Source organism: Pyrus communis, chromosome 5 (assembly GCF_963583255.1).
Source record: "Pyrus communis chromosome 5, drPyrComm1.1, whole genome shotgun sequence".
Lineage (NCBI taxonomy): Eukaryota > Viridiplantae > Streptophyta > Magnoliopsida > Rosales > Rosaceae > Pyrus > Pyrus communis.
The window spans coordinates 5767958-5794736 of NC_084807.1; the positions used below are offsets into that span (position 1 = coordinate 5767958).

The following is a 26779-nucleotide window of genomic DNA, read 5'->3' on the forward strand; positions in this document are numbered from 1 at the left end:
GAGAGTGGTTGGCCATATGGCTTGAACAGCAGAACATATGCGCTTCTGTGTAAATACAATAACAAAACAAAAAATGACCAAAAATTCTATGAAAATTAACATCTCTTATTCCATACAATATATACAGTATATATGAGTAAATTGCTTACGGGTCTGACTTCAATATAACCCCACTCCTCTTCATCCATCTAGAATCCCAGCAGCTGCTACTGTTGTAGTTCCTGCAGCTGCCACTGCTATATTGAAATTGACTACCTTAAATAGTTTATTTCACATTCTTACACACATGACAAACCAAAAAAGATTCAAAACATATCAATAATCTAAAAAAAAAGGCCAATTTAATACCTTTTCTCAAACAGGTGGTAAGCACTGATAACAGAAAAAACAGATGAACAACCACTGTGAAAAACACACCCACAGAGTTAGTGAAATTAGATATAGAACATGCAATCATTCATAAAACATCATGAATAAATAAAGGAAAACTTAACAACTCACCTTCACCGAAATCAATCAAACACTGTAAATCTGCAATTAACAAAACAAACAGTAAAAATTCATAAAATCAAACATGCAAAAAAAAAAAAAAAAATCAAACATGCAACAATATAAATCTATTAAACAGTTGTTAAGATAACATTAATGAATTTGACCTACGATTTTACTATTTTCGATTTTTGGAATTTTGAGTGAATGAATGGCAAAAGAACATATAACAAAATAACAAAACCGTACCCCATTGGAGGAAGCCTGCCCGGCCAACCCGCCACAGACATCAGCAAAGGTATAGAGCCCGGTTGCACTGAAGAATCAGAAGACCAAATCACTATGAGCAACCCAAATGAGAGGTAGAGGGGAAATTCCAATATTACTAATTTATCGTAATTTATCCTTTCAAAAGGGAAAAATATGATGGCAAAAAAAATGAATTTGATGAAGCTCACCATCAGATCTATCTGGAACTTTTCTTCTCGGTGGTTTTCAACCTAGGATTGTTGAATTCCTGGAAGAAAAAAAAAACCCATGAACAGAAAATTAGAAAGAAAAAAAAAATTAAAAAATCGAAAAAATTGAAATTTTTTTTATTACTGAAGAACAAAAAAAGAATCAATCTTTGATGCTCACGATTTGGTGAGCATGATTCCTTCACGTTTATCATCCAATATGAGCCTAGTAGGTTCCTTCTTGGCAGATTGTGTTTTCATCCCCTTCAATAGAATCCCAACACAAAAACAGAACTCAGTATTTTATAACTCTCACCCCCACAAAATCCAGAGGAAACAATTAAATCTAAACCCTCAAAAACCTAAACCCAAATTAAAAAAAAAATGACCTAATTCTAAACACAAAAATAACCACAAATGCAGCAAAAACTGATACACGAAAAAACCCAGAAGGGCCAGAACTAACCACAAAACGGCAAGACTTCAGACGTGAAGAAATCGGCATGCGAAGCGCAGGAGCAAAGGTGAGAAGACGAACACAGCAAACTGAAAACGAAAGAGAAAAGCGAGAAAGAGAGAAGCGGCAAAACAAAAGGAAAAAGTGAGGAGAGAATGCAATGAAAACGAAAGAAAAAGCATTAAGGCCTCTGAATAGAATAGTTCCCGATGATCAACACGTGGACGACAGTCTGAAAAATCAGAGCAAAACCAAAAACTAAAACAGCCAGCCTCTGAACAGAACCCCCCACGATCATCAACACGTGGAAGATAGAGGCACAAAAAGTAGAGTATAACCAAAAATTAAAACAATCAGAGGCCAATCAACAACATTTGTGGGACAGAGAGAGAAAAAATAATAATTAAAAAATTAATGGCGGGACAAACAAATTATTTAAAAAATGGGAGTTAAATTAGGTCACATGGTTTGTGGCACATCAAACACTAAAATATTATAAAAAACCAAGGGAAAAGTACAGAAACAGAGATGAAGAAAATGGAAGAGCCTTCTAGCACCTTCCCCACCAAAAACGACGCACATGGGGAGAGCAGGTGCGAAAAACCCCAAAACGCGTGTGGCATGGGCAAAATTGCCAATTCATGTAGCATCTTGAAGAAGCCAAAAAACTGTACGTTAGATTAGGGGCATAACCGGCAGGGGACTGTTAATAAACAGTACTTTTCCACCGACTTTTAGTATATATAGAATATTTATGTGCAGCCTTGACTATTCCACCAATATGTAACTATCGGCATTTATTTTGCTTTGAACTTCCAACAACCTTAACCCTATATAAGCGAAACGATGCTGCGGTGCTAAACCAAACAAGAGAAGTATTGATTAATTGAGTAATTTCAGTTAGTGATGCACATGGAGTTTCGATCAAAGAAGCAAATAGCCTTCATCTGTCTGTCCGTAGTAACCTTGTTTAGCCTTCTAGGTCTCTTGTTTGCCGAAAATATTGTTGTTGAAGATGTTCATGTGGGTGTGATTCTTGACATGGGGTCAAGGGAAGGGCAGATTATTCTCAGTTGCATTTCTACGGCCCTGTCTGATTTTTACCAGCTGCATAAAAACTACACCACAAGGCTACTTCTACGAACCAAGGATTCCAAAGGAAAACCTCTACATGCTCTATCAGCTGGTGAGTCGCATATATCTTTTCTTTTTAAGTTTTTATGGCAGCTACGTACCATTAAATAATTAGCTTTATATATAGTGGCATGCAGTTATACTTAGTAATTATGTAACTTGGTGCAAGTTTGATCTCTACCAATTTTTTTCTTTCTCAACAATTAACCATTTAACACACTAATATCATCGTTCTATGAAAAAATAGTAATTATAAGAAGCTGTCATCAAATCTCATCTATGTTGTTTCTCTAATCCCCTTGATATATTCGCAACCAATAAAAAGGTTTTGACCCAAAAAAGAAAAAACCAGTAGAATATTTGTTCCCCTTAGTCAACAAGGGGATCATACAAGCAGGGCTGCGGGTAACAAAACGTTATGCTATTTGTACCAAGTAATCTTGGGATTGTAATTGGAGATTTAGGACAGAATATGTAGAAGATTATATTTGGGACATTCGAATTACATAAAAGAGTTCCAATTTTTATGCAACAGAAAGAAAATCCAAAGGAATTGTTTACAACGATAGTCAACTCCAATTAAATAGCCTAATTAACAGCTCTCATAAGTCTTAGGAGAAGGATTCAAGTCTTAACACTCTTCAAAGTTGATCCATCTGCAAGGTGATCTCCAGACTGCACGTGGCTTGGCTTCCCCAATAGTAGTAAGTCCGGTTCTGGCCGGTTCCTTTGCTCACGTATATCTTCTTCGTTAAAATTCCATTTCGTGAACATTATTCATCTACACATTCATGGAATAGAGCCTATCTTGAAAGTCCACGATTGACCCAAAAAAAAAAGTTTACGAATTTTTAATGGCTAATTACAAAAAATTAAACTTTGTAACTAACTAAATTTATAAAATTTAACGAAAATAAAATACATTCTCATGACATTCCTAGCATAAAAAATATAAGGTTCTAGACAACTGACGTAAGTGATGCACCAATACGTCATTCCATCTTCACATACCTCACAATGAGTTCTAGGGTTTCAGACCAACTCAACAGAACCAATAGAAAGTGAGATTTCAGACCAACTAAATATAATCCAAATAGAGCAGAGTTTCAGACCAACTCAATGGAAACCAGATAGAGATAGGGTTCCAAATCACTACACGGAATTGATAGATAAAAGCGATTTTGAACCACTTAACAGAATTCAATGAAGATAGGGTTCCAGACCAAATCGATAAGGATTCCAGACCACTCAGTGGAATCCAAGGAATATAGGGTTTTAGACGACATAACAAAATCGATAGGGAAAGAGATTTTGGACCTCTCCATGAAATCCAATGAAGGCAGGGTTCAAGACCACTCAACGAAACTGATAGGGAAAGGGATTCTGGAACACTTAACGAAATTCAACGAAGATACGATTCTGGACCAACTTAATGGAACCCAGACAGAGCACGATTTCCAAACCACTCAACAGAACCGAACAGAATTATAGGAACCTGTTTTAGAACAACTCAAGGGAATTAGACATGATTCGAGTTTGGTGTCACAATTTCCCATAATAATTGGTTAATGGTCCTCTACTAGCCCTCTCATTTCCCAAACATTTTAAATATACATAGCAAAACACATTTCATAAAATAGATCGATGACTAAATTCAAAAGCAACAATCTAGCAGAAAACATATTTTATAAATTCATGTCATGTCCACTAAGTATACTAGCATGAAAATTTTCAGGGTAATAACCATACCACATATACTAAAGTCACTAATATACATATAGAAGCCTAATAACCACGTGAATTCTGGTAAGCCGTCACTTACACGCAAACTGAGGTGCACATCCCCATGATGGCTTACTTATCAAAGTAGGCCTAGTAGGCTCTATCAGGTCTTCAGTAATGCTAATTTTGGTATTTAAGAACAATTCAAGACAATTTAACCAAAAGTCAACCCTTGTTCAACGTGGTCAACAGTTGGGTCAACAACCTTACGTAATCCCCTCAAGAAGATCCACAAATTTGATTTTCGATCCACAAGTTCCTAAGGTTAGCACAATACTTCACAATAACATACTTCAATTCCATAATGATCCAATGGTCAAATCTTTGCCAGCTCCAAAAGTTGAGTGGCAATTAATAATGGAACTAGGTTTACAAGATTGAATCTCGTCAAGCAGATATCAAAAACGAATTCAGACATCGAAATTAGCCAAATGGAAAAAGTGGGTAATCGTGCCCACCCATCGGCCGCTGCAACCATGCGCTTAACAGAACTGACAGGGAGAAGGATTCTGATGGAATCTAACGAAGACAGGATTTTAGAACACTCAACATAATTGATAAAGAAAGGGATTTCAGACACTCAATGAAATCCATAGGGAAATAAATTTTGACCACTCAATAGAACCGAGAAGAGAGGGATTCCAAGACCACTCAACGGAATCCAATGAAGATAGGGTTTCAGACCACTTAATGGAAATGATAAGGAAAAGGATTCCAGACTACACAACAAAATCCAACAAAGATAGGGGTTCCAAACCAATTAACAAAACCCAGACGGAATGCATGGTTCCAAAATACTCAACGAAACCGAACAGAATTCTAGGATCCTAGTATAAAACAAATCAAGAGAATTGGATATGATACGAATTTGGTGTCACAACTCCCCATAGCAATGAGTTAACGATCATACCTAGCCTATCGTTTAACAAATATATCAAATATGCATACCTAAACACATTTCATAAAATAAATTGATGACTGAATTTAAAAGAAACAATTTAGTAGAAAACACGTTTTATAATCCATGTCATATCTGCTAAGTATAATAGCATGAGAATTTTCAGATAATAACCATACCACATATATTAAAGTCACCCACATATAGAAGCCCAATAAACGTGAATCCTAATAAGGTTTCACTTACACGCAAACCAAGATGTATATCACTCAGGATGGTGTACTAATCAAAGTGCCAACTAGGATTTATTGGGTCAGTAATAATGATAATTTGAATATTTAAGAACCAAGACATTTTGACCAAAAGTTAACCTTAGGTTAATGTGACCAACGGTAAGGTCAACAACCCTACGTAATCCAACCCAAAATATCTGCCTATTCGATTTTTGATCCACAAGTTCCCAAGGTCAACATAATACTTCCACAATAACATACTTCAATTCCATAATGATCCAACTTTCAGATCTTCGCCACCTACAAAAGTCAAGTGGATGTCAATTGCGAAACTAGGTTTACAAGATCGAATTTCACCAAATGGATGTGTGCCAAAAATAAAAAATAAAAAAAATCAGGGCATCAAAATTAGCTAACTGGAAAAAAGTGGTTTATCGGGCTCACGCGCCGCCACCGCCGCACTGCTAAACATGGTGGCTTGTGGCAACGACTTGTTGGAATACAACCAATACCAAAGTTGACTCATAATGTGTTAAATGAAGCTCGTGAAGAGTACATCAATTTTCTTACCTTTGTTGGAGTGCGAATCTGGCCAAAATGAGTCAAAATTAGCCAGGAAGTTGTTAGATCCGAGAATGGGTGCACCCTTACCGTGGACTCATCGGTGCTCGAACATCCAAACCAAAGCTCTGTTTGTAATGAGGTCACGATGAGTCTTAGTGGTTGTGGTTGGCATTGAGGTGAACGAAGGAGGTAGATCTCTTGCGTCAGAAAAGTCGAGCCTTGATATGTCGAGAACGGTTGCTAAACGAAGAAAATATTGGGTGACAAATGATCCTTGGGATGAGGGTAGTTAAACCCAAGTGGAGGTCGAGGTTGATTTGCCGAGAAAACATCGAAATCGACCTCAGAAAGTTTGCACGAAAACGAGCCAGTCGTAGGGTCCCGCGGGGGGGGGGGGGGGGGGGGGGGGGGTGGCGCAACTGGTCAACTTGTGGGTTATCTTTCCCTAAAATAGTAAGGCTGGTTTTGGATTGCTATTTGTAGTGTCTAATTTACTATTTTCCCCTTCCCTTTGGTCGTTTATATCTCCTTCGTTAAAACTCAGTTCCACGAACGATTTTATCATACATGTGCATAAGCCCTATCAGTAAAGTCCACAAATGATCCCAAAAGGTCTATGAATTTCTTTTATAGCTAATTACGAAAAATCGAACTTTATTACTAACAAAAATTCTAAAATTTATTGAAAGAAAAATAAATTCGCGTAAATACAAAATACAAAAATTTAAATTGTGAAAATCTGAGGGTGAGATTTCACATATAGAGGCGACATACATAGTTTGGGTGTACGAGATTAAAGAACACTAGAGGTTGAGCCATGTATATGTTTGGAGGAACTCATGTATAAGGCATTTTTTGACTTTTAGTTGACAAAGAGGCTAGCCACAACAAATTGCTAAGCTCAAAACAATGTGAATTGCCGTCAATTTGCCACATGGCTCAAGCTTTCAGTGCAGTTGTTGCCAAAGGCTGAAGAAACCCTTTGCCATCAAGTATGCTTTTTAACATTCAACAAAGCCATCAGGTTTGTGCTTGATGCAAAAAACCTATTTGCAAGAACCTGCGTTTTGATTAGGGTGAGAAGGAACAATGGACCATATATATTATTGCGGAAAAGAGCATTAAATCCTCGTTCACAGCCCATATAAATGCCATAGAGGATTCTTAAAAGCATGAGAAAAAAAAGATAGGTTCATCAATCGCAAGAGAAACTTAAAGAGCATGGGGGAGAGGATACTGTAATGTTCCATTAGTGCATGTCCTTGGTTTGGAGATGCCATCTTGAGGCCTGGTGACCATTAGATGAATGGAGGCCGTGGTAGATTATGCAGAAGGCTGACTGGCATGAGCATAAGGCAATACGCTAGGCAAAAGATGCTGAGGTGGAAGGCACATATTGGATATAATAAACAGGTGCATGTGCAACTTGAGGAAATTTGGTTAGGTTCAACTATGTGAGGCATGCAGAAAAGGGCACGAACTGGCCGAAGCTAGAGAAGGCATATGGCCTGCCACATTTGGCATGGGTTGGTTTGTGGGCTCGTAAAGGATAACAAGATTTCAGAGGAAGTGACAAGCTGATTATTAGACCATGGAAATGTTGGGCTAGAAAAGGATTGGCCTCACATGGAGACTTATACATACATGGAAACATAGTAGGAAGTGCATGTTGAATCGATGAAATGTTGCATAAATGTTGAGTTTGGCATGGAAAGCTACGTGATAGGGAATTTGATATGCAAAGTGTTTTAGATTCATATACGAAAATGCAATCATGTACTTACCTTATCAAATTGTTTAGACCTAATATTACACCATAGCCCTCGTGTAATCCAGATTGTTGAATGAATTACCAAGTTGGTTGACAGCCTAGAAATGGGGCTATCAGTCTCGGCCCGGTAAAACATTTTTGGTGGTGTGGCCGAGAAAGAAGGCTTTGAATTTCGGCATGGTAGTATAGTATTGATAGAGTAGTCGAGTCCTAGATGAAGTAGGACTATTTGAGGATCATGATTGGTTTCTAATAAGATTTGAATTAATTGTTTGAGGATCAAGATGAATTTCTAGATAAAGTATGAATTGACCACATACTAAGACTAGGTTTAGAATTCTAGATCGAGTTGAAGAGGGTGAGACTTGATAGTGACGGAGTACTTAAAGCCTTTTTCACACCTTTTTGTAAAAACTAACTGTTTCACTAACTGTTTGCTCAGATTTTGAGTGGATAAACGAGTTTGGGTTGGCAGTTGACGGACGATGACAAACCAAATAGATGGGATTTTCCTAAAGTAACTAGTGAAGACCACCAACTAAATAGACAAGACTGAAGTCGTAGAGTCCATTTTCCTGATGAGTCTCAACCGACTAGATAGACAGGGATTCTCCCAAGTCTATGACTGACTATTATCTCAAGTCTCAGGTAGCGAAGGGTCTTTGATTCTTTCGTCGAAAGAGGTATGTCTCAAGCCTTTTTGACGAAGTGAAATGTCCTATAATTGGTTACTCCTACGTTACATTTAGAGTACGGCACATTGACAGCCAAACCACTTTTACGATTAAGACACTCATCTTTTTCGAGTATCTTTGTCCGTATAGTTTGATACCAATTTGACGGACTTATATTTAACAAATATAGTTGAGGCTGCCGAACCTAATGCAAAAGTTTAAAAACTTCATAGCGATTTGCATTGTGTTGAGGTTCTAGAACACAAAGCTGAAAATGCTCTTTCCTCGGTCGAAGTCTCTTAATTCAGAATTCAACAACACATTTCATCGCATCACCAATCAAGATTATTTGCCCCGTCAAGCTGGGTAGGGAATTGGCACACTTGCATTAGTATATTCAAAGCACCAAAAGACGTAATTAGCTCTTAGTACTTCGACCTCCGAGCCATGTAGGCTATATAATTTTTATGACCAACACAAGTCCAAACCTTTCCAACTTGCAGAGCAAGAGATCAATAATGTCTTTACTTCCTATTTCTAAAATCCAATTAGGCTAATAAACGAACATTACAACTCAACTCTTGTCTAATTTGTTGAGGAAAACTTGGAGTACACAATTCTAACACAAGTGTTGGAGAGACAAAACAAGTAAACAAATTACTTGTATTAACTCACAAAAGATTACAATACACAAATTCTCAGGGACACTCTTTAGAAGCTATCACTCACTCTTTCTAGAGACACACTCTAAACCACACACACTCCTCACAAGACTACTCTTACTTCTCACTCTCACTTAGCTCTCTCTTGATTCTTACTTCTTGCTTGTTGTATTGTTTAGCATAGCACTTCACCTATTTATAGGTGAGCTTAACGACCTAGACTTTGCATAATAGCCACACAATATTACAAGCTACTAGAACTTTCTAGCTTAATCACCTACTTAACATGCATATTTGAACTAGAAAAATCTAGTTCATTTGCAGCTGCCCACCAATATGCTTGCTAGAGTTCTCTAGTAAAATCCCATGCATGATTCTTCTAGAATACCAAGACCTTCATAATGGGCTGGACCTTAATATTTGGGATGGTGTTGTACTTTTAACACTCCCCCTTAATACCAGCTTATTCTTTTCTCCATACCGAGTTGATAATGAAGCTTTTCAAACTTGCTGGTACTCAAACCTTTAGTGAACAAGTCCGCAACTTGTTCATCTATATTGATTTGCCTCATCTCAATCTCTTCTTGCAAGACCTTCTCTTTAATGAAATGATATTGTACCTCCACATGTTTAGTTCTTGCATGAAAGACTGGATTTTCCGCCAAGCGAATTGCCGATTAGTTGTCACAGTACCATGGTACATCATAATCTACTAATTGATGTAGATCACTTATCAACTATACCAGCCATGCATTCTCTTGAGCTACCATTGTTACTGCTCTATATTCTGCTTTCGTGGTTGACAAGGACACTATTGGTTGTTTCTTGCTGCACTACGAAACTACTCCAGAGCCAATTCTAAAGACATACCCAGTGGTCAATCTCCTGGTGTCATGATCTCCTGCAAAATCTGCGTCACAATAGCCAACCAACTTACCGTATTCACCTTTCTTGTACAAGAAACCATAGTCAATATACTTTTTACATATCTCAATATTCGTCGAACCGCTTCTAGATGAGCCTTATTTGGATTTTGCATGTATCGACTCATCACACCAACTGCATAAGGAATGTCAGGTTGAGTTAGAGTCAAGTAGATCAGACTACCTACCAATTGTCGATACATTGTTGCATCTTCCAAGTCCTTGCCTTCATGTGCACACATCTTGGCATTATGTTCCATTGGTGTCGAGATTGGTTTGCATTCAAGCATTCCAAACTTCTGCAACAAATCATTTGCATACTTTTGTTGACACAAAATACCCCTTCTTGTGTGCGATCAACCTATAATCCAAGAAAGTGCTTGAGTTGTCCAAATTCTTTCATCTTGAACCGAACTGACAAATTCTCCTTTGTTCAACGAATTTCTGCCTCATCATCGCCAATGATGATTAGGTCATCCACGTACACCAGCACGACAAGTAACTTTCCTCCATTAGCTTTAATGAATAGGTAGGAATCTGCATGCCCGCTGAGTAACCACTTTGTGTTAGAAATTCTGGAATCTTACCGTACCACGCCCTTGGTGCTTGTTTCGAACCGTAGAGTGTTTTCCTTAACTTGCACATGTACTCAAGATGAGCTTTGCTTTCAAAAGCCCATTGCATGCATCATGTAGATCTCCCGATCTAACTCTCCATGCAAGAAAGCATTATTCACTATAAATTCCAATCTTTATTAGTTGCAAGTGCAAGTAGGACTCGTATGGTCGTAAGCTTTGCTACTGGACTAAACGTTTCATCATAGTTTGGTCCATATTACTAAGAGAAGCCTCGAGCCACCAACCGAGCCTTGGACATTTCAACTGAACCATCAAGACGATGCTTTATCTTGTACACCCATTTGCAGGATATGGGTTTCACATCCCTTGCATTTGGCACCAAATCCCAAGTTTTGATTTTCCTTAAGCGCAGTGATTTTTTCTTCTATAACTCTTACCTATTCAGAACTATGTGATGCCTCTTCAAACATCTCAGGTTCTTTTGCTGCTCCATCAGCTATGACAGCATTGGCATATTTAGGATTTGGCTTTCGTATTCTTGTTGACTTCCTTAGTTGTGATTATGGAGTTGGTACTTCCACTTCACTAGGTCTAACTTCTCCTGGTTGTTGATACACACCAGTTTGCCAAGGACTCTTAGGTACTTCTTGCTTGACATTGTCACCATCAAGCAATTCCTCGAGCTCAACTGGACTTGATTGGATATGGGTAGCTTGGTCTCCCATTTTCTCCTGCAATGTATCTTCAATCTCTTTCAAGTCAGGCAACACCTCATTTTCTGAGCACCAACAAGATGATGCTTTTGGGTTTCATTCTTCTTCCAAGGCTAGAGACACTACGGCGTCCCAGTTATCTTCACTTTTCTTCTCCGAGTTGGTGACTTTACTCTATATGGGCTTTTTGAACTAGCAATCATTCGCCATGTAGCCCCTTCTTTCCACAATTGTAGCATTTTCCTCAAATCTTTTATTATTTTGGGATTGACCATAGTTGTCGTGATATGTTGGAGCTCCCCCTTGCCGAGAACTCCCCTCATTCTAATGACCTTTCTCCTTGTCACCATTTCTTTTCAATCCTTCACCAACATGCTACTTAAAGCTGCCTTTATATCTATTGGTGTAGAGCGTTTCTTCCTTACCTTTTAATGAGACCCCTCCCATTTGCTTTGCCAAAGCTTGTTGATCGGCAAACAAATTCTCAAACTCAACAAATGATGGTTGGGTCGGTCATCCTTGTACAGTAGCAACGAAGCCTTGATATTTAGGTATCAACCCATGGATATTTATTTTTTTATTTTTTTATTTTTTTATCCTTGATTCTACAATGGCAGCACTAGGATCTAACTTAGAAATTTCACGACAAATAGACTTTACCTTGTGGAAATATTCGGTAATCGTCATGTCTCGTTGGGCCACCGATAATAACTCATTCTCGAGAAGCTGCAGTCTTGTATCATTCCTCTTTGAAAAGAGTGTGGCGAAGGTGTCCCACGTTTCTTTCAGTGTTTTAACTTTCCTTATGTGCTCTAACAAGTCCTCTTCAACTATGGTTTTTAAGGCAAACATGGCTTTACCTTCCTTGATCTTCCAATTCCGCAAAGTGCCGCTAATGTCTTCTTTCGGCTGTGTAACTTCATTACCGTCGACGACATCCCAAAGATCTTGGCCTTGTAGGTAAGACTCCATACATGTCGCCCATGTGTTGTAATTTTTGTTGTTCAACTTCTTGATTGCTCCAACAACCTGAAGATTAAACATCGTGTCGACAGAACTTTGATAAGCCGTACAAAATTAACCAACAGTCTTGCGAAGTAGTAAACTTCTCACGATTCTTGAAAGCTTCACTAGAGACGGTCCCTGATCGTACTGCGCTGATACCAATTGTTGAGGAAAAACTAGAGTACACAATTCTAACACAAGTGTTGGAGAGACAAAACAAAACAAAATTACTTGTATTAACTCACAAAAGATTACAACACACAAACTCTCAAGGACACTTTTTAGAAGCTATGACACTCACTTTTTCTAGAGACACCCTCTAAACCACTCACACTCCTCACAAGACTACTCTTACTTCTCACTCTCACTTAGCTCTCTTTTGATTCTTACTTCTTGCTTGTTGTATTGTTTAGCATAGCACTTCACCAGTTTATAGGTGAACTTAACGACCTAGGCTTTGCATAATAGCCACACAATATTACAAGCTGCTAGAACTTTCTAGCTTAATCACCTACTTAACATGCAGATTTGAACTAGAAAAATCTAGTTTATTTGAAGCTGCCCACCGACATGCTTGCTAGAGTTCTCTAGCAAAATCCCATGCATGATTCTTCTAGAATACCAAGACCTTCATAATGGACTGGACCTTAATCTTTGGGCTGGTGTTGTAGTTTTAACATAATTGTCTAGGAAATTACCAATCTAAATTTAGAACTTTAGTACCACCACAGGCGGTGTTCAGGTGTACACAGAAAAAAATCTTGATTTGCGTATAGAACAAATAACCTAAGACAACCAATTACAGTAATTACATGAGCTAACAAACAGCTATCTTAAGAGGTTATCTTGCCAGGTATTTGAATTAGTACGCAGTAGGTACAATTATTTATCATTAAATTTTTTTTTTTTTTTTTTTTTTTTTTTTTTTTATATAACTCTGCTCACGATCCTCAACAATTGCAGCTCTTAATCTTTTGGATAACATCAAAGTGGAAGCAATAATTGGTGCACAAACAAGAATCGAAGCAAGCCTACTGGCAGAATTAGCAGAAGAAGTTAAAGTCCCCATAATGTCTCTTTCTGGACCGAGTCATTCTCCACCTAGAAAATATCCCTTCTTCGTCGAGATCACACAGGATGAAACATTTCAAGCTGCGGGAATAAGTGCCCTCATTGAAGCTTTCAGATGGAGGGATGTTATCCTTTTATATGAGAACTTAAATTATGGGAGGGACATCATTCCATCTTTGATCCATTCCTTACAAGAGGCAAATGTTAATGTTGCATATAAAAGTTGCATTTCTGCCTCCTCGACAAACGAACAGATCAGCGAGGAGCTCCGCAACATCATGAAGTTGAGGACTACGGTATTTGTGGTGCATATGTCACACTTGCTCGTTCCTCGCTTTCTCCTAACTGTGAAAGAGTTAGGAATGATGAGTGAAGCGTATGCTTGGATTATGACATCAACTAGCCTTAGTTTCTTGCATTCCTCCACGGACTCATCTGTGGTTGAGTCAATGGAAGGGGTATTGGGTTTAAAGTCTTATATTCCAGCATCAACCCGCCTCCACAATCTTACTTCAAGATTGAGGAGGAAGTTTTACACGGAAGATCAAAATATGGAAGTAGGTGAGTTAAGTCCAGATGAAATTTGGGCATATGATGCAACTTGGGCTCTAGCAGAAGCAGTAGAGAGGACGAGGACAAAATATTCCACAAGACTATTGAGCCTAATGGATTCGAATAATATTACCAAACAGGGCCTTATTCTTCTTCGGGAGATATTGCATACTAGGTTTACAGGTTTAGGTGGAGAAATTCAATATCCAAATGGGAAGCTAATTTCAAGTGCATTTGAGATTGTAAATGTGATAGGAAAAGGGGAGAGAAGGGTTGGATTTTGGCCTTGTTACAAGACATTCCACCAAATTAATAACAGAAGAAATTTACTTTCTGCTAACGATCTGAAGACAATCATATGGCCTGGAGGGTCATCAACTTTCGTGAATGGTTCCAAGCTGCAATTGAGTACTGAAATAAAACTAAGAGTTGGTGTTCCACTAAAAACTGGGTTCAAGGAGTTTGTGCGTGTGGACCATGATTTTCAAACCAATAGAACATATTTCTCAGGGTTCTGTATAGACGTATTTGAAGCTGCAGTTAGAGGATTGCCATATAAAGTACACTATGAGTTTATTTCATTTCCAAATGCCAGTAGATACTGGACATACAGTGATCTTGTCTACCAGGTTTATCTTCAGGTATATGCTTACTTGGAAAAACATAATCTAAAAAATCTATTCAATTTTTGGATGAGTGATGCTATTTGGATTCCACGTGCAAAGTGACGAGTAAATGTGATGCAAATAACATTACTCAAAACACTTTCTTCAAAATCTGTGTGGTTGGTAACGGAAAAGATCTATGTTTAATTTATTAATTATTTGGTATATCTTTTCTTCTTTTGGTCGAGAACTATTTAGTCTTTTTACTTTTGATTACTTACGAAATTTCTAATTAAATTATTTTGTCTTTGTGGTTTGGGGCTGTGTGGACTGGTACACCAGAATTACGATGCTGTTGTGGGAGATACGACAATCACAGCGAACAGATCTCAGTATGTTGATTTTACAATACCGTACACTGACTTAGGAGTGGGAATGCTAATAAAAAAGGGAAAGACAAACATGTGGATTTTTTTGAAACCGCTTTCAGGAGACCTTTGGATAGCAAGTGCCTGTTTTTTTATCTTAACCGGTTTGGTTGTGTGGGTAATCGAGCGTCCAGTCAACCAAGAATTCCAAGGCACGCCATTGCAGCAAATTGGAACAATATTTTGGTTCTCCTTCTCAACCCTTGTGTTTGCTCATAGTAAGTGCTCTATAATCTCATCACTTATCCAGTTAATGTTATACAACTTTTACTTCAACTAATGAAGAAATGCTCAACTCAAAAATATATATTTTAAGATCTTTATTTGTTAATTCATACAGGGGAGAAGATACTAAGCAACTTGGCAAAGTTTGTAGTGATCATATGGGTGTTTGTTGTGCTTATACTGACTTCCAGTTACACTGCAACATTAGCATCAATGATGACTGTCAAACAAATACAGTTAAACTCGGGGAACTATATAGGTTACCAATCATTCACCAAAGTTATAGAGAACTCCTCGAGGTTCAAAAGCATTAGAGTATATGGTACAATTGAAGAATATGCTGATGCTTTATCAAGAGGAAGTAAGCATGGTGGTGTTTCTGCTATCGTTGACGAGGTTCCATACATCAAGGCCTTCCTCGCAAAGTATTCCGCTGACTACTCAATGATTAAGACCGAGTCTATAACCAATGGTTTCGGCTTTGTTAGTAACCTCGCTCCCTAATTGACATGCATTAATTTAAAACGCACTAAAATTAGCGAAGAAGCATGATATATTTTTTAGCTTGAAGATGTATTTCTACTCGATAATTAACGTTCAATCAGAATTTTAATAAACTATACAACAAACTTTCAATAAATAGCAGAAATTTATTATAAGCTGCTTAATCCGTGTTCATGTTTTGTATCAGGTTTTCCCGAAAGGTTCGCAATTGGCCCATGACATGTCAAGGCAAATTGAAATTCTAAGAGAAGAAGGAAAGCTACTAGAGATGGAACAAACTTGGTTTAGTAAAACACCTCTTACATTTGACGACTCGAATACTAATGGTCCGAATGCTCTGAACTTCAGCACCTTTCGCGGTTTATTCCTCGTTAGTGGGGTTGCTTCAGCTTTTGCTCTTTCCTTATTCACTATTTTCTCACTCAATGAAAAATGGCATGTCCTGGAGAAATGCAAATGTCGGAATCTGGTTCGAGAAAAGCTGCAGTTTGTAAGGAAGTGCTTCTCTAACAAAGTCTCCAGTCATAATGGAGAAAACTAGTATTGCACGCGATGCTAGCTATAAAATATTTGTAGCAACTAGTGGAGTGAATTCAAATACATTGTTGTATTAACTTACTAATTGACCAGTTAGGATTTCAGAGCTCTTATGAATTTTTGAATGGAATGTATGTATGTATTTTTTATTTTCATTTTAGTTTTATTAACTTACTAAGTGACCTAAATAAGCTTATCTTGCTCATCAATCTTGCTACATCCTGAAACAAGATGGATGATTTTAACATTAAAAATCTGAAAGAAAGCAGCAGCCACATCTTAATAAGTTATACAAGAAATATGCAGAGCGTATGAGTGAACGTATGTATATATAATAGAACTAGTAAAAAAGAGGAACAATTGAAGGAGCAAATATATAAACCCCCTGATATACAATAGGGGTAACGCCTCCCCAGTTTTGAGAACATATTGCAAAATAGGGCAAATAGTTGGATAATATAAATATATATATATATATATATATATATATATATATATATTGAATAAACGATATTATCTACACTAAGGGATGAGGAAGTAGGCTAAGCCTCACAATGGGCTAGCAATAATGTGATTCAAATTCGTCTTTAGCAAGAATTAATCTAAGACCTCTCACTTACAAGTGAAGAGGAATATGATTAGATCGTAATGCTAAATGGCCAAAACAGCAACTTTTAGAAGCTACTTTAATAAAAGGCTGACTTGAGCCTTTAATGAACATTTTCAATTGCTGTAATAACTTCATTAATTTTTTGAAAATGACATTTTTAGCATTCCACACACATTTTATCTCTTAGAGAATAAAGTGACTGTTATTTCCTACCACCACCATTAAGGTTGCCACCACCACCACCATAACCACAACCTCCGTCACTGTGTCCACAACCACAACCACCTCCACCACCATTGTCACCACCATCATTACCACCACTGTTGCAACCACCATCGCCAACACCATCACCATAACCGCAACCGCCACCACAATCAGAACCGTCACTACCGACATAGTCACCACCATCATCGCCACCATTGCCGCCAGCACTACCACCATCACCACAACGCTGCCACCGGTGCTACAACCTCCCTACCACCATTGTTACCTCTACAACTGAACCATCACATCCCACTATTAGCACCACAACCATCACCACAACGCTGCCACCGGTGCTACATCCTCCCTACCACCATTGTTACCTCTAAAACTGAACCATCACATCCCACTATTAGCACCACCACCATACCTCCATCATTGCTACTACCATCACCACCACCAACCCGCCACTGCTGTCGTTGCCCCCGCTCCTACTACTATGTCCATTTTGTCATTATATACAATCATATTAATTTTTTATTAAAATTTACCAAACAATTTTATATTACTTTTCAAAATCACAACACGTTTAAAACACAATCAACTAAACGCTTATCTGTTTTACTTTACAGTTGATTATTCTTAAAACACAGCATAACCAAAAAAAAATATAGTAGAAGCATTTTTTTAAAAAGTACAGCAGAAGCAGTTTTTAAACACAACAATCCCAAACCAATCCTTAGTGTAATTTCTAGAACCTAAAGGAGTTTTGTGAAAATGAAAACAAGAAAATCCTCGGGGTGTTTGTGATATTATCCTCTGTTATGTGGGTGTTAATTCAAGGGACAGATGTCAAACAACTAGACTAGTCACAGGGTTGGCACAGAGGATTGGACACAGCAGAACACACCCGAAAGAGAGGAAAAGGCGAAAGAATACGGAATCGGGTTTTGTCCACTTCATCTTCGTCTCCAGTTTGCTGCCATCATTGTACTGCTCTCCCTCACTTGTAAGAGCAGCATCCCACCCAAAAGCTCCTATATTTACAACAGGTACTCTCTCTCTCTCTCTCTCTCTCTCTCTCTCTCTCTCTCTCTCTCTCTCATCTAGATTGTTGAATGTTAGATCACTGCCCTCACTGGGCACGTTTTTCATATATTTCTTTCAAGGGTTTTGGACTTTGCCCCCAACCCTCTTATGTGTTCGACCAAATGCCTGAAAGAAATTCCCCAAATGCTATCTTAATCCTGAATCTTTCGGCCACTGATGGATCTGTTTACTTTACCCTTTTAAAACTCAAAATTTTGTGCCTCTGAGTCTGCATTTTGCTTATTTTATGCTTGTTTATGTGCTAAAGTTAACAATCAGACATTGGGTAGATTGTATTTTCCCTTTTGAGATGTTTACCATTGATGGGGTTTTCTTCTTGAAACACTATACCATGATCTGTTCTATCCATTGTACAACTCCAGTGTAGCGCGGCAACGGGTGCACGTTTGTGTAGTAATATATGCTCTAGTAGGAATGAAATGTTGTTAATCTAAGTCTTTTTTCTGTTGATACTGCTATTGTTATTATTATTTTTGCACCCATTACGATAAATTCTTGGCTCCGCCACTCCGCCAGTTGTTGACGTGAATGAGGACAACGTGAATCGTATCTTTCGTTTAAATCCATTGAAATAGCATGTGTTGATGAAAAGAAAGCTCAGATTGAATATTTATTATGGTCCCATATTTTGTACATGCTCAAGAAAGTGATTCTTTTGATAGGTTACCATGGCAACCCTAAGAAATCTGAAAATCAAGACTGGTACTTGCAAACGCATCGTTAAGGAGCTTCATTCATATGAGAAAGAGGTTGAGAGAGAAGCTGCAAAAACAGCAGACATGAAAGAGAAAGGAGCTGATCCTTATGATCTGAAGCAACAGGTTTGGTCATGAATCACGAGTCATGACATGCATCAGACACCATGTAGAATCATTAAGTTGTCATCTTCTTTTAATTAATATAATCTTGCAGTTCTTCTCCTCATAAAACTATTGTTGTCGCAGACATTTGATTAGTTGAAACCCACAAATTTGTTATGTGGTAATTCAAGATTTTTATTTGTTCAGTCAAAATTTGTACAATGGATAGTGCTTTTCACACATCCCATTTTACCTCTCACACAACCTTGTTAATTTGTCCATTGATCTTCTTCAATTCATTCGTTCCGATGGCTCTGGAAATTGAAAGGGGTGTGTGAGAGGTAAAAATGGGTGTGTGGATAGCACCACCCTTGTACAATTAGGAATAACATGGTTTCTGGGTTTTCTAAACTTATAAGTTCCTGAACTTCTCTCTATGTTGCTTAGCTGTTTTGATTGCGGCAACCTGTCATATATTCTGTTTGTCATATGCGAGTCAGTTATCAACTGTTTTTGGATTTTATGTGTTCTAGCCTTTTAGGTATATTTCATTCCTTGTAGTGGCTATATATTACTGGATTGCTAAGTATACAGCTTTGTTAAGATTTCTCAAATTAGGTTGCCGTTTTTCTTTTGAATATTTTCGGCATCAATCAACTTGTTCTACTTGTTTGCTTAACATTATATCGTTATTGTAACCTAATAATGTTCAGAAATGGGTAAGATGTACTTTGCACCCATGAATAAATGTGGAAAGTCACTTGCCAAGCCTGTACCGCAGTAGTAGAAAAATAATTCCTAAATTTTTGTTTCTTATTTTTCACTAATTCTAGTAGTAAACTTTTCGAACCAAATTCCTGTTGGCTGATAACTTATTTGTTTGCTTGCTTGTGTGTAAAACTTGTGGTAATTTACAAGCTTTTGACAGAAGAATGAAGGTTTAAAATGCATAAATTAGTTGATTGACTGTTCTATGTTTTTTTTATTTTTTGGATACCCATTAGTTCTAAATAGGTTATAGTAGTTTTTCCCATCACCTAATGTTCAAACTGAAGGCCATTGAATCAATCTTACTTCTGATTGCTTGAAGTTCTCCTATTTCCTTTGTTAAGCTACTTCATTGAGAAGTAAACTGAAGAAATGAAAAGTTAAATGGATAGATGCATATCCCTTCCAAATAAAATTCATGTCTTCTTGGTTTCCTTACAGGAAAATGTGCTGGCTGAATCTAGGATGATGATTCCCGATTGCCGGAAACGCTTGGAGGCCTCATTAGCTGACCTGAAAGGAATTTTGGTATGTACAGTCTTGGTTAACCTTAATTTCAATTAACGACTCCGATAACCCCAATTTGTTAAGCAACATAATTACTTTCAGGCTGAAGTAGAAGAAGAGTTGAACCAGAAGGAAGGTCCTGAAATTGAAGAAGCTCGAACCATTATTGGAGAAGTTGATACACTGTTTCAGACAACAGAAGCCTAATGTCATGGTTGTTGTAACATTGCTAACATCGCGTGGTCTTGGATCTCCATCGTCTTTTGTTCTGTTTCATACGATGGTTTTCTATGGATCCTTATTCTCTTGCATGTATTGATATTTTCCGTTCCCTCGACAATCTTTGAATTTCAGTTTGTTTGCAACTATGCTATTGAATGAAGAAACGAAAGATTTGATACTAGTTATTCTTCTATTCTTTCCCTTTCCTTCCTGCTGGATCCATCTGTTCCCGAATAAGTCCATAACGCGTGAGAACGACATGGAATCAAAAGAACCAACCTAATTGTTTCTTCTTCCCTTTCTTTTAAGTGACATCTTGGTTTTACCGTGTACTCCTCGTTGAATATTTGCTTAACAGAAAATTGTACGTGTATCCGATTGCATACAACCCACAACCGGTGATACATAAGTTTTCTTGCTTATCAAGGCATCCAACTGTATTGGCCTAAACGAATTTCGGGCACCTAATTCCGCGTAAGGGCCAACGACTCTAGAATTTCCTAGGCTTCTAGGGTTTTTCTCCGAGGAAATGAAGAAATTCACCAAGTTTTCAGTTCGATTTACAAGAAAAAAGTTATATGTTTTCCCAAAGCCTATCCTCCCATGATAAAATAGTATACTGCCACCAACTAGATGTAAAACGACGCCGTGTTGGCTTACTGCTACCATGAATGAGTACTTAAACAATCTTTAAGAGTTCTAAATAAGAGTTTTCCTGTACACAAGCCAGATGTTACATCAATCAATAAAAACTATAGCTGTTTTATGTGCACGGAATCATATAGAAGGGCAGGAGGGTTTCCTGAACTTCCGGAAGGGCCTACATGCATCAATGCTGAGATCAACTGCAGCTGCAAGAGCCATGAAGATGGCGGCATCCTCCACACAAGTCACATGCCTCATTGCTAGTTGTACCAATGGCTTGCTGGCTTTTCCTTCCCCTTGCACACTACAGCTCATGACGAAACCACCAACATCTGGATACAAACCTGCAAAGTCTCCACTGGTTTGTGGGCTTGGTATCGGACTGGCGGCTGCTGTTGCCGCTGCTGCCTGCATCTGTTTGTCTGTGTCTATGGAAAAGTCTCCACCCTTTTCAGCATTGATGCGGATTTCAGACATGAAGAGATCCACGGCCTCCTGGCATTCTGACAGAAGGCGAAATCGACAGAAAACGGAGTCTCTGATGCCACGCTCACGCCATGCCTCAAGCTTTCCCCATGGCTGCCAGCTATCAGGCCTGTAAGCATCAGGACTAACAATCAACCAAGCTCCTGGGTTGGACCTTGCAACCCAATCACAACCTGTTGCTGGAACAAATGGGGTTGTTATAAAGGCTGCTGCAATAGCCGAGCCAGAGAGATCATGTATTGTCACCTTCCATCCCTTTCTCTCTCTTCTCTCTGTATCCAGATCAGGATTGTTAGCAGCACCTGACCAGTATGTGCTCAATGGATCCACCTGGGGAACCCTGTAAATTCATTAAACCATCAAAACTACATCGACACAATTGTGAATTCAAATTAGAAAACCAAACTGTTCATAGCAAGAGAGGAAATTTGGAGCGTTGGATACTGTATCGAACACTTCCTGGATATTCATTAATAAAACAAAAAGGTTCTGATCAATCCGAAATTTATTATGTAACATTGTAGGTCACGTTGATTCCTGACAAGGCACACGTTGAAAATCAAATAGAAAATAAGAAAGAAGCTGTTTTGTGATGAGGCAAACAAGGGGACTTGGGAAAATGACACAAGACAAGTACAGTGAGTTTTTTAATACAAAAGACCGTATGACAATGATGTGGCAAGATAATCAACAAACTTTTTTTAGGCACCCCCAAGTTGTTTCTTACACTGCAATCTGCAAATTTAAAACGACAAATTGCCTCTTGAAACTAATGCAGTCAAAACCATACAACTCAGCAATCCTTGTTCATCGAACAAGAATCTAGAACCAGTATAAACATTTGACAAACAAAAGTTCTGAAATCTTAAAACTGTAGCATCCTCAAAAATCTTAAACAAGTATTGTAAATTATAAAGTTAAAATAAGTCACATCACCTGTCTCGGATGAACTTGCAGCTGAAAATAGGCTGTTTAATGGAGCCTTGAAGCTGAACTATCTGAGGACTAAGTTTTGTTGCATCATCAAACTGGAAAACATATCTCGGATCAGGATCTAGTCTTACTCTCAAATGAAGCTCCGCACTCAATTTTCCGTTCTCCTGCTTGTTTTTGCCAATTGCTATCCACCCACTGAAAAGAACCACTGACTTTCTTTCCCCCCATTCAGGACCAACCTCAAGCTTATATGTCCCAATTTGCTGCCTTTTGGTCCCTACACCACAGTGGGATCCCTTCTTCCCAGTGAAAATAGCGATCTCCAGACATGAATGAGGATTGTAGAAACAGCCAGGTTCCAGCAGTGCTTTAATATCAGATTCTTCAAGATAAAAACTGGAGGCAGTGCTATGAGAATCACGTGTAGCAGCTTCAGGAGAAGATACTAAGGGAATTGATGCTGTCTGCATAGGGAATCCTCGAAGGCGAATTTCACATGAATATGGGGAAGAGAATGCATGAATACCAGATTTTTCAGAGTTTAAAGGTGTTCCAGGAATCCTTAGTCCAAGTGAGCCTATTGACAACCTAATAAAAGCCTGAGGATCCATTCTGGTCACAAAAATTTCCACATTATATCTAAAGCCACGATCTTGGACGGCCTGTGCATCAACAGAATAGCGACAATTAGATCACAAAAAATTAAGTAATGAAATTCGATGGCATATCAATGTCAGAGGGTGTTAAAGTGTTATGTGGGGGACTAAGAGTTTCTCTTTCTAGGGTCCTATTTCTAAGATAAAAGGAAAGCATAAAGACAATAGCATCACATAGTAAGTAGACAAAATTGAATAATAAATATTACTTCTATTATTATCTAAAAAAAACGCTGTTATAGTGCTCAAAATGACAGCATTAGAAAAACGTAAACACTATCTGAAAGGCCGCCGAAGGCTTTTGGCAAGATGAGAAACAAAAGGTTTTAGGTATACTCACCCACAGTGACCGTTCCTTATGTACTCAGAGGTCTTAACAATTGTTGAAAAATTCAAATCCCTTGATCATTTGCGCCCAAGTAGACGCCTAACAATACACATGGCAATAACTATTTAATATTTGAAGAATAAACAAGTAAAAACGAGTACTGTTATGAATATCTAAACAGGATCTGTGACTTTCACCATTTCTATCCAATTTTCTCAACTTTAATAAACTGAACTGATATGGTGTGACAACAGAGCCGGTATGAACATTCAGTGGAGAACCACACGTATTTAGACAACAATGTCGAGAAACAACACTATAAGACCATGACAGGAAGATCTGAAACCTCTAATATAGCTCTAAACCTCACCAAAGCAGGTAACATTACAATTTTGGCATAGCTCACCTCCAAAATTGAAACATAAGAAAAAAACATTATCTGATTTTTGCTTTTCAGTTTTTAGCGAATTCTCAGAACCAACTACCTGCCATATAAGGGGGCTACAGTGAGAAAAATATCAAAGCTTTGCACGCCAAGAAGAGATTCCTCAATATTTCATTACAAGTCATAGAAGCAGATAAATCAATTGGGTGGAATAAATCAAAGGAGAACACCAAATAACAACCCATGGTCGGTTTCAGCAAGAAGAAGCTTTGATTGTATGCAAGAACCCGGCTTCAAAGCTACACAAAGTCTTTAACTTCAAAGCTACACAAAGTCTTTAACTTGCACAGCTGCAGAGCTCTAATTGATCAATTTAATGTCGAACTAATGCCAAATCATATTCAGGATTTTATCTGACAATTCACGCAATATCGCAGAACATTCATTATCAAACAGTCCCGCTACAAATCAACTAACGTAATGTAATGTTCCTAATGAACTTAACGACTTTCTAACCAATTATTCAATGATGTTATACAGAAAGAATAACATACAATTACCTCAGTGGACTTGGATTATGTATCACAAACCCAAGTTTACAAATCATGGAATTCGGCTTCAGGCCTTGAGAATTGTAGCTCAAAATAGTTGTTAAACACATGATTAGTTTTCTGATAGATTTCCCATATATAAGAAAGATACTAACAAAAGATAGGATCATACTTTCTTCTTAGAATAAACATAAAACTACCAAGAGAAAGAAAGCTGGCGCAGTGCATCTATATGTTCTTAATATAAGGTACTTTCACAGTGTTTCAGTTCATTTATACAAGAAGTTACTGTGCTATCAAATGCACCATGTAGCATGCTGACGCTGTGCATCAAATCCACCCATATAATAATGAGTGTAGAATCATTAATACATAAGTCCTAAATGTTGAACTTTAACCCATCATACTGTATTAATGATTGTACAAGCGTTATTATACGGGTGGATTCAATATACACCACAGCAGCATAACACGCGTTGTATCTCATACATACAATTAGTTATGCATTTATACAAAGAGCGATGTTAAGTAATGAATATAAGGCCCATTTGGCGTTTTATCAAACCTCAGCCAGTAAGTGAAGCAGGGTTTCCATTTAAATAAATGAACATTCAAGCCAACTTAACAACAGATAAGTTTCCATTCAAGGTAAAACATCTCGTGTCATTTGTAAGGGTTGTTCATAGGACGCAATTGACTTGCACTCTTTACCTCATGTGACAAGTCTTCGACTCAATTTCACACTAATTTAGTAATCTCTGGTCAAATTACATTAACCTAAAACCAACTTCGCATTCCTTTAAATTCAAGCCACCCACAGTCCACTCTATACAGATAAACAGAAAAAGAAGATGCACTTACAAAATCTAAGAAAGTAACAAATCAATGAGGTCAACAATGCTTCACCTAAGCAGATTGTCTTGGCTGTGTTCAAATTATGAAGCTTTTTGTGCGGATTGACCTGAATTTAAAAATTTCCATTACTCGTATCGTCTTGTGCAGTTTCCCATCAGAACAGCAAAGATTAGGCTTCTAAGAATCAGTTGCATAGAAATCCAAGACTAATCAAACCAATAAATTTCAGAACCCTCCCTTAATCAGAAGTTGAATTAGTGGGCAAGTGGATGATTACTAATTAGTAACCAACATACTAAACAACAAAACTCTTGCATCCAACAGACCATTGAAGCTAAAACAAGCCAACCAACACAGTTCAAATGTCAACACACTAAGCTCAGCCAAATTCAAATTTCATCAAACTAAGCTCAACCCACAAAATTTTTCCATACAAAGTACACAATTCAGCACGATAGAACCCCCAAAATATCAGAAACATTGAGAGTACAGATAAAAAAGCAGAGTCAAGAGTCACACAAACAAAGTTAATTTGCAAGCATCACGACAGAACAAAAACAAAAGAGAAAAAGAGATGAGAATTGCGGGAGTACCTAAATATTGCGCAGCTGAAATAAAACCACTGATTGAGCAGCAGAGAACCAGAAGTCCCAAGAAAACAAGAACAAGAACAAGGACAAGATAGAGAGACAGAGAGAGAAAGAAACGCCAAAAACTGGATTATCCAATAGGACAAATCTCTTACCTTCTTTTAGGGAAAGGGAAGGAACCGAATGTGGGTGCAATAAATATATGAGTAAATGATTGATGTGAACTTCAGCAGCAACTCTAGAGAGAGAGAGAGAGAGAGAGAGAAACAGAGGGAGAAAGAGATGGGAAGTGGGAACTGCTGCTGTTGGGTGTCTTTCTGTACTGTGAGTCGGCTTTGGATTTCACGTAGTAGGCTGTGGGGGGATCAAAAGGACACACAGCACACCAGAGCACCACTCTTTTACCTCCCCTCCCCTCTGCCTTCTCACCGTAAACAAACCAAAAATACCATCGTCATTTTCTTCTCTTCCTTTCCCACTCTGGCTCAGCTCCAACCTGCATCAGTCATCACTATATAACGTATTTTACTTTCATTTTAATTCCCACTGTGTTTTCTTTATTTAATTCATAAACAAATTAAATGAAAATAACCTCCTCTTCGTATATATGAAAAATAAAATTATAATGTGCCGATAACACGACTTGATACACAAAGTGTCATAATATAATTGATTGTAATTGTTTTTTCAAGTTTCCAACCCACTTTAATATTACACTTGTTTTTACTGTACCTTATTTCCGATACACTAAAAAAATTTTCGTCCATATGGCAATATTTTGTCACTCTTATATTGTCAGATGCTTGGAACCAAGAAATAACGTTCAACCAAAAAATAACAAAAGTTGTCACAACAGTAAAAGGGCC

At 37.9% G+C, this 26779-nt stretch overlaps 3 protein-coding genes across 10 annotated transcripts; 2 read left to right on the top strand and 1 right to left on the bottom strand.

Annotated features, from left to right (window-relative positions):
* The first annotated feature begins 2290 nt into the window (after positions 1-2290).
* Positions 2291-16412, top strand: LOC137733381 (glutamate receptor 1.2-like). The gene is made up of 5 exons (XM_068472532.1): positions 2291-2590; positions 13305-14605; positions 14912-15215; positions 15338-15705; positions 15914-16412. Exons 1-5 carry the CDS (start codon positions 2311-2313, stop codon positions 16265-16267), a joined length of 2607 nt encoding a protein of 868 aa, XP_068328633.1. The 5' UTR covers positions 2291-2310; the 3' UTR covers positions 16268-16412.
* A 1584-nt stretch (positions 16413-17996) lies between these two features.
* Positions 17997-20666, top strand: LOC137735027 (tubulin-folding cofactor A-like). The gene is made up of 4 exons (XM_068474385.1): positions 17997-18126; positions 18847-19005; positions 20194-20280; positions 20362-20666. Exons 2-4 carry the CDS (start codon positions 18853-18855, stop codon positions 20464-20466), a joined length of 345 nt encoding a protein of 114 aa, XP_068330486.1. The 5' UTR covers positions 17997-18126; positions 18847-18852; the 3' UTR covers positions 20467-20666.
* A 487-nt stretch (positions 20667-21153) lies between these two features.
* Positions 21154-26414, bottom strand: LOC137734154 (uncharacterized). Of its 8 annotated transcripts, none has more exons than XM_068473452.1 (4): positions 26069-26414; positions 23939-24017; positions 22549-23210; positions 21154-21952 (listed from the first exon to the last, which is right to left on the bottom strand). In XM_068473452.1, exons 2-4 carry the CDS (start codon positions 23966-23968, stop codon positions 21259-21261), a joined length of 1386 nt encoding a protein of 461 aa, XP_068329553.1. In that variant the 5' UTR covers positions 23969-24017; positions 26069-26414; the 3' UTR covers positions 21154-21258. The 8 variants fall into 8 exon arrangements, with proteins under 8 accessions (XP_068329553.1, XP_068329552.1, XP_068329557.1 ...); XM_068473451.1 differs by having other exon boundaries at positions 25917-26414; XM_068473456.1 differs by lacking the exon at positions 23939-24017 and adding an exon at positions 23545-23631 and having other exon boundaries at positions 26069-26413.
* Between the last annotated feature and the right edge of the window lie 365 nt (positions 26415-26779).

Excerpts from the sequence above, each read along its gene's own strand:
- LOC137734154 (XM_068473452.1), bottom strand. The coding sequence starts at position 23,968 with ATGTTTTTTTCTTATGTTTCAATTTTGGAG. Across the intron at positions 23,211-23,938 it reads CTTATGTTTCAATTTTGGAG|GCCGTCCAAGATCGTGGCTT; the intron begins GTGAGCTATGCC and ends GTTGATGCACAG. Across the intron at positions 21,953-22,548 it reads TGCAAGTTCATCCGAGACAG|GGTTCCCCAGGTGGATCCAT; the intron begins GTGATGTGACTT and ends ATGAATTTACAG.
- LOC137733381 (XM_068472532.1), top strand. The coding sequence starts at position 2,311 with ATGCACATGGAGTTTCGATCAAAGAAGCAAATAGCCTTCATCTGTCTG. Across the intron at positions 2,591-13,304 it reads TCTACATGCTCTATCAGCTG|CTCTTAATCTTTTGGATAAC; the intron begins GTGAGTCGCATA and ends CAACAATTGCAG. Across the intron at positions 15,706-15,913 it reads TAACCAATGGTTTCGGCTTT|GTTTTCCCGAAAGGTTCGCA; the intron begins GTTAGTAACCTC and ends GTTTTGTATCAG.
- LOC137735027 (XM_068474385.1), top strand. The coding sequence starts at position 18,853 with ATGGCAACCCTAAGAAATCTGAAAATCAAGACTGGTACTTGCAAACGC. Across the intron at positions 19,006-20,193 it reads CTTATGATCTGAAGCAACAG|GAAAATGTGCTGGCTGAATC; the intron begins GTTTGGTCATGA and ends GTTTCCTTACAG. Across the intron at positions 20,281-20,361 it reads CTGACCTGAAAGGAATTTTG|GCTGAAGTAGAAGAAGAGTT; the intron begins GTATGTACAGTC and ends AATTACTTTCAG.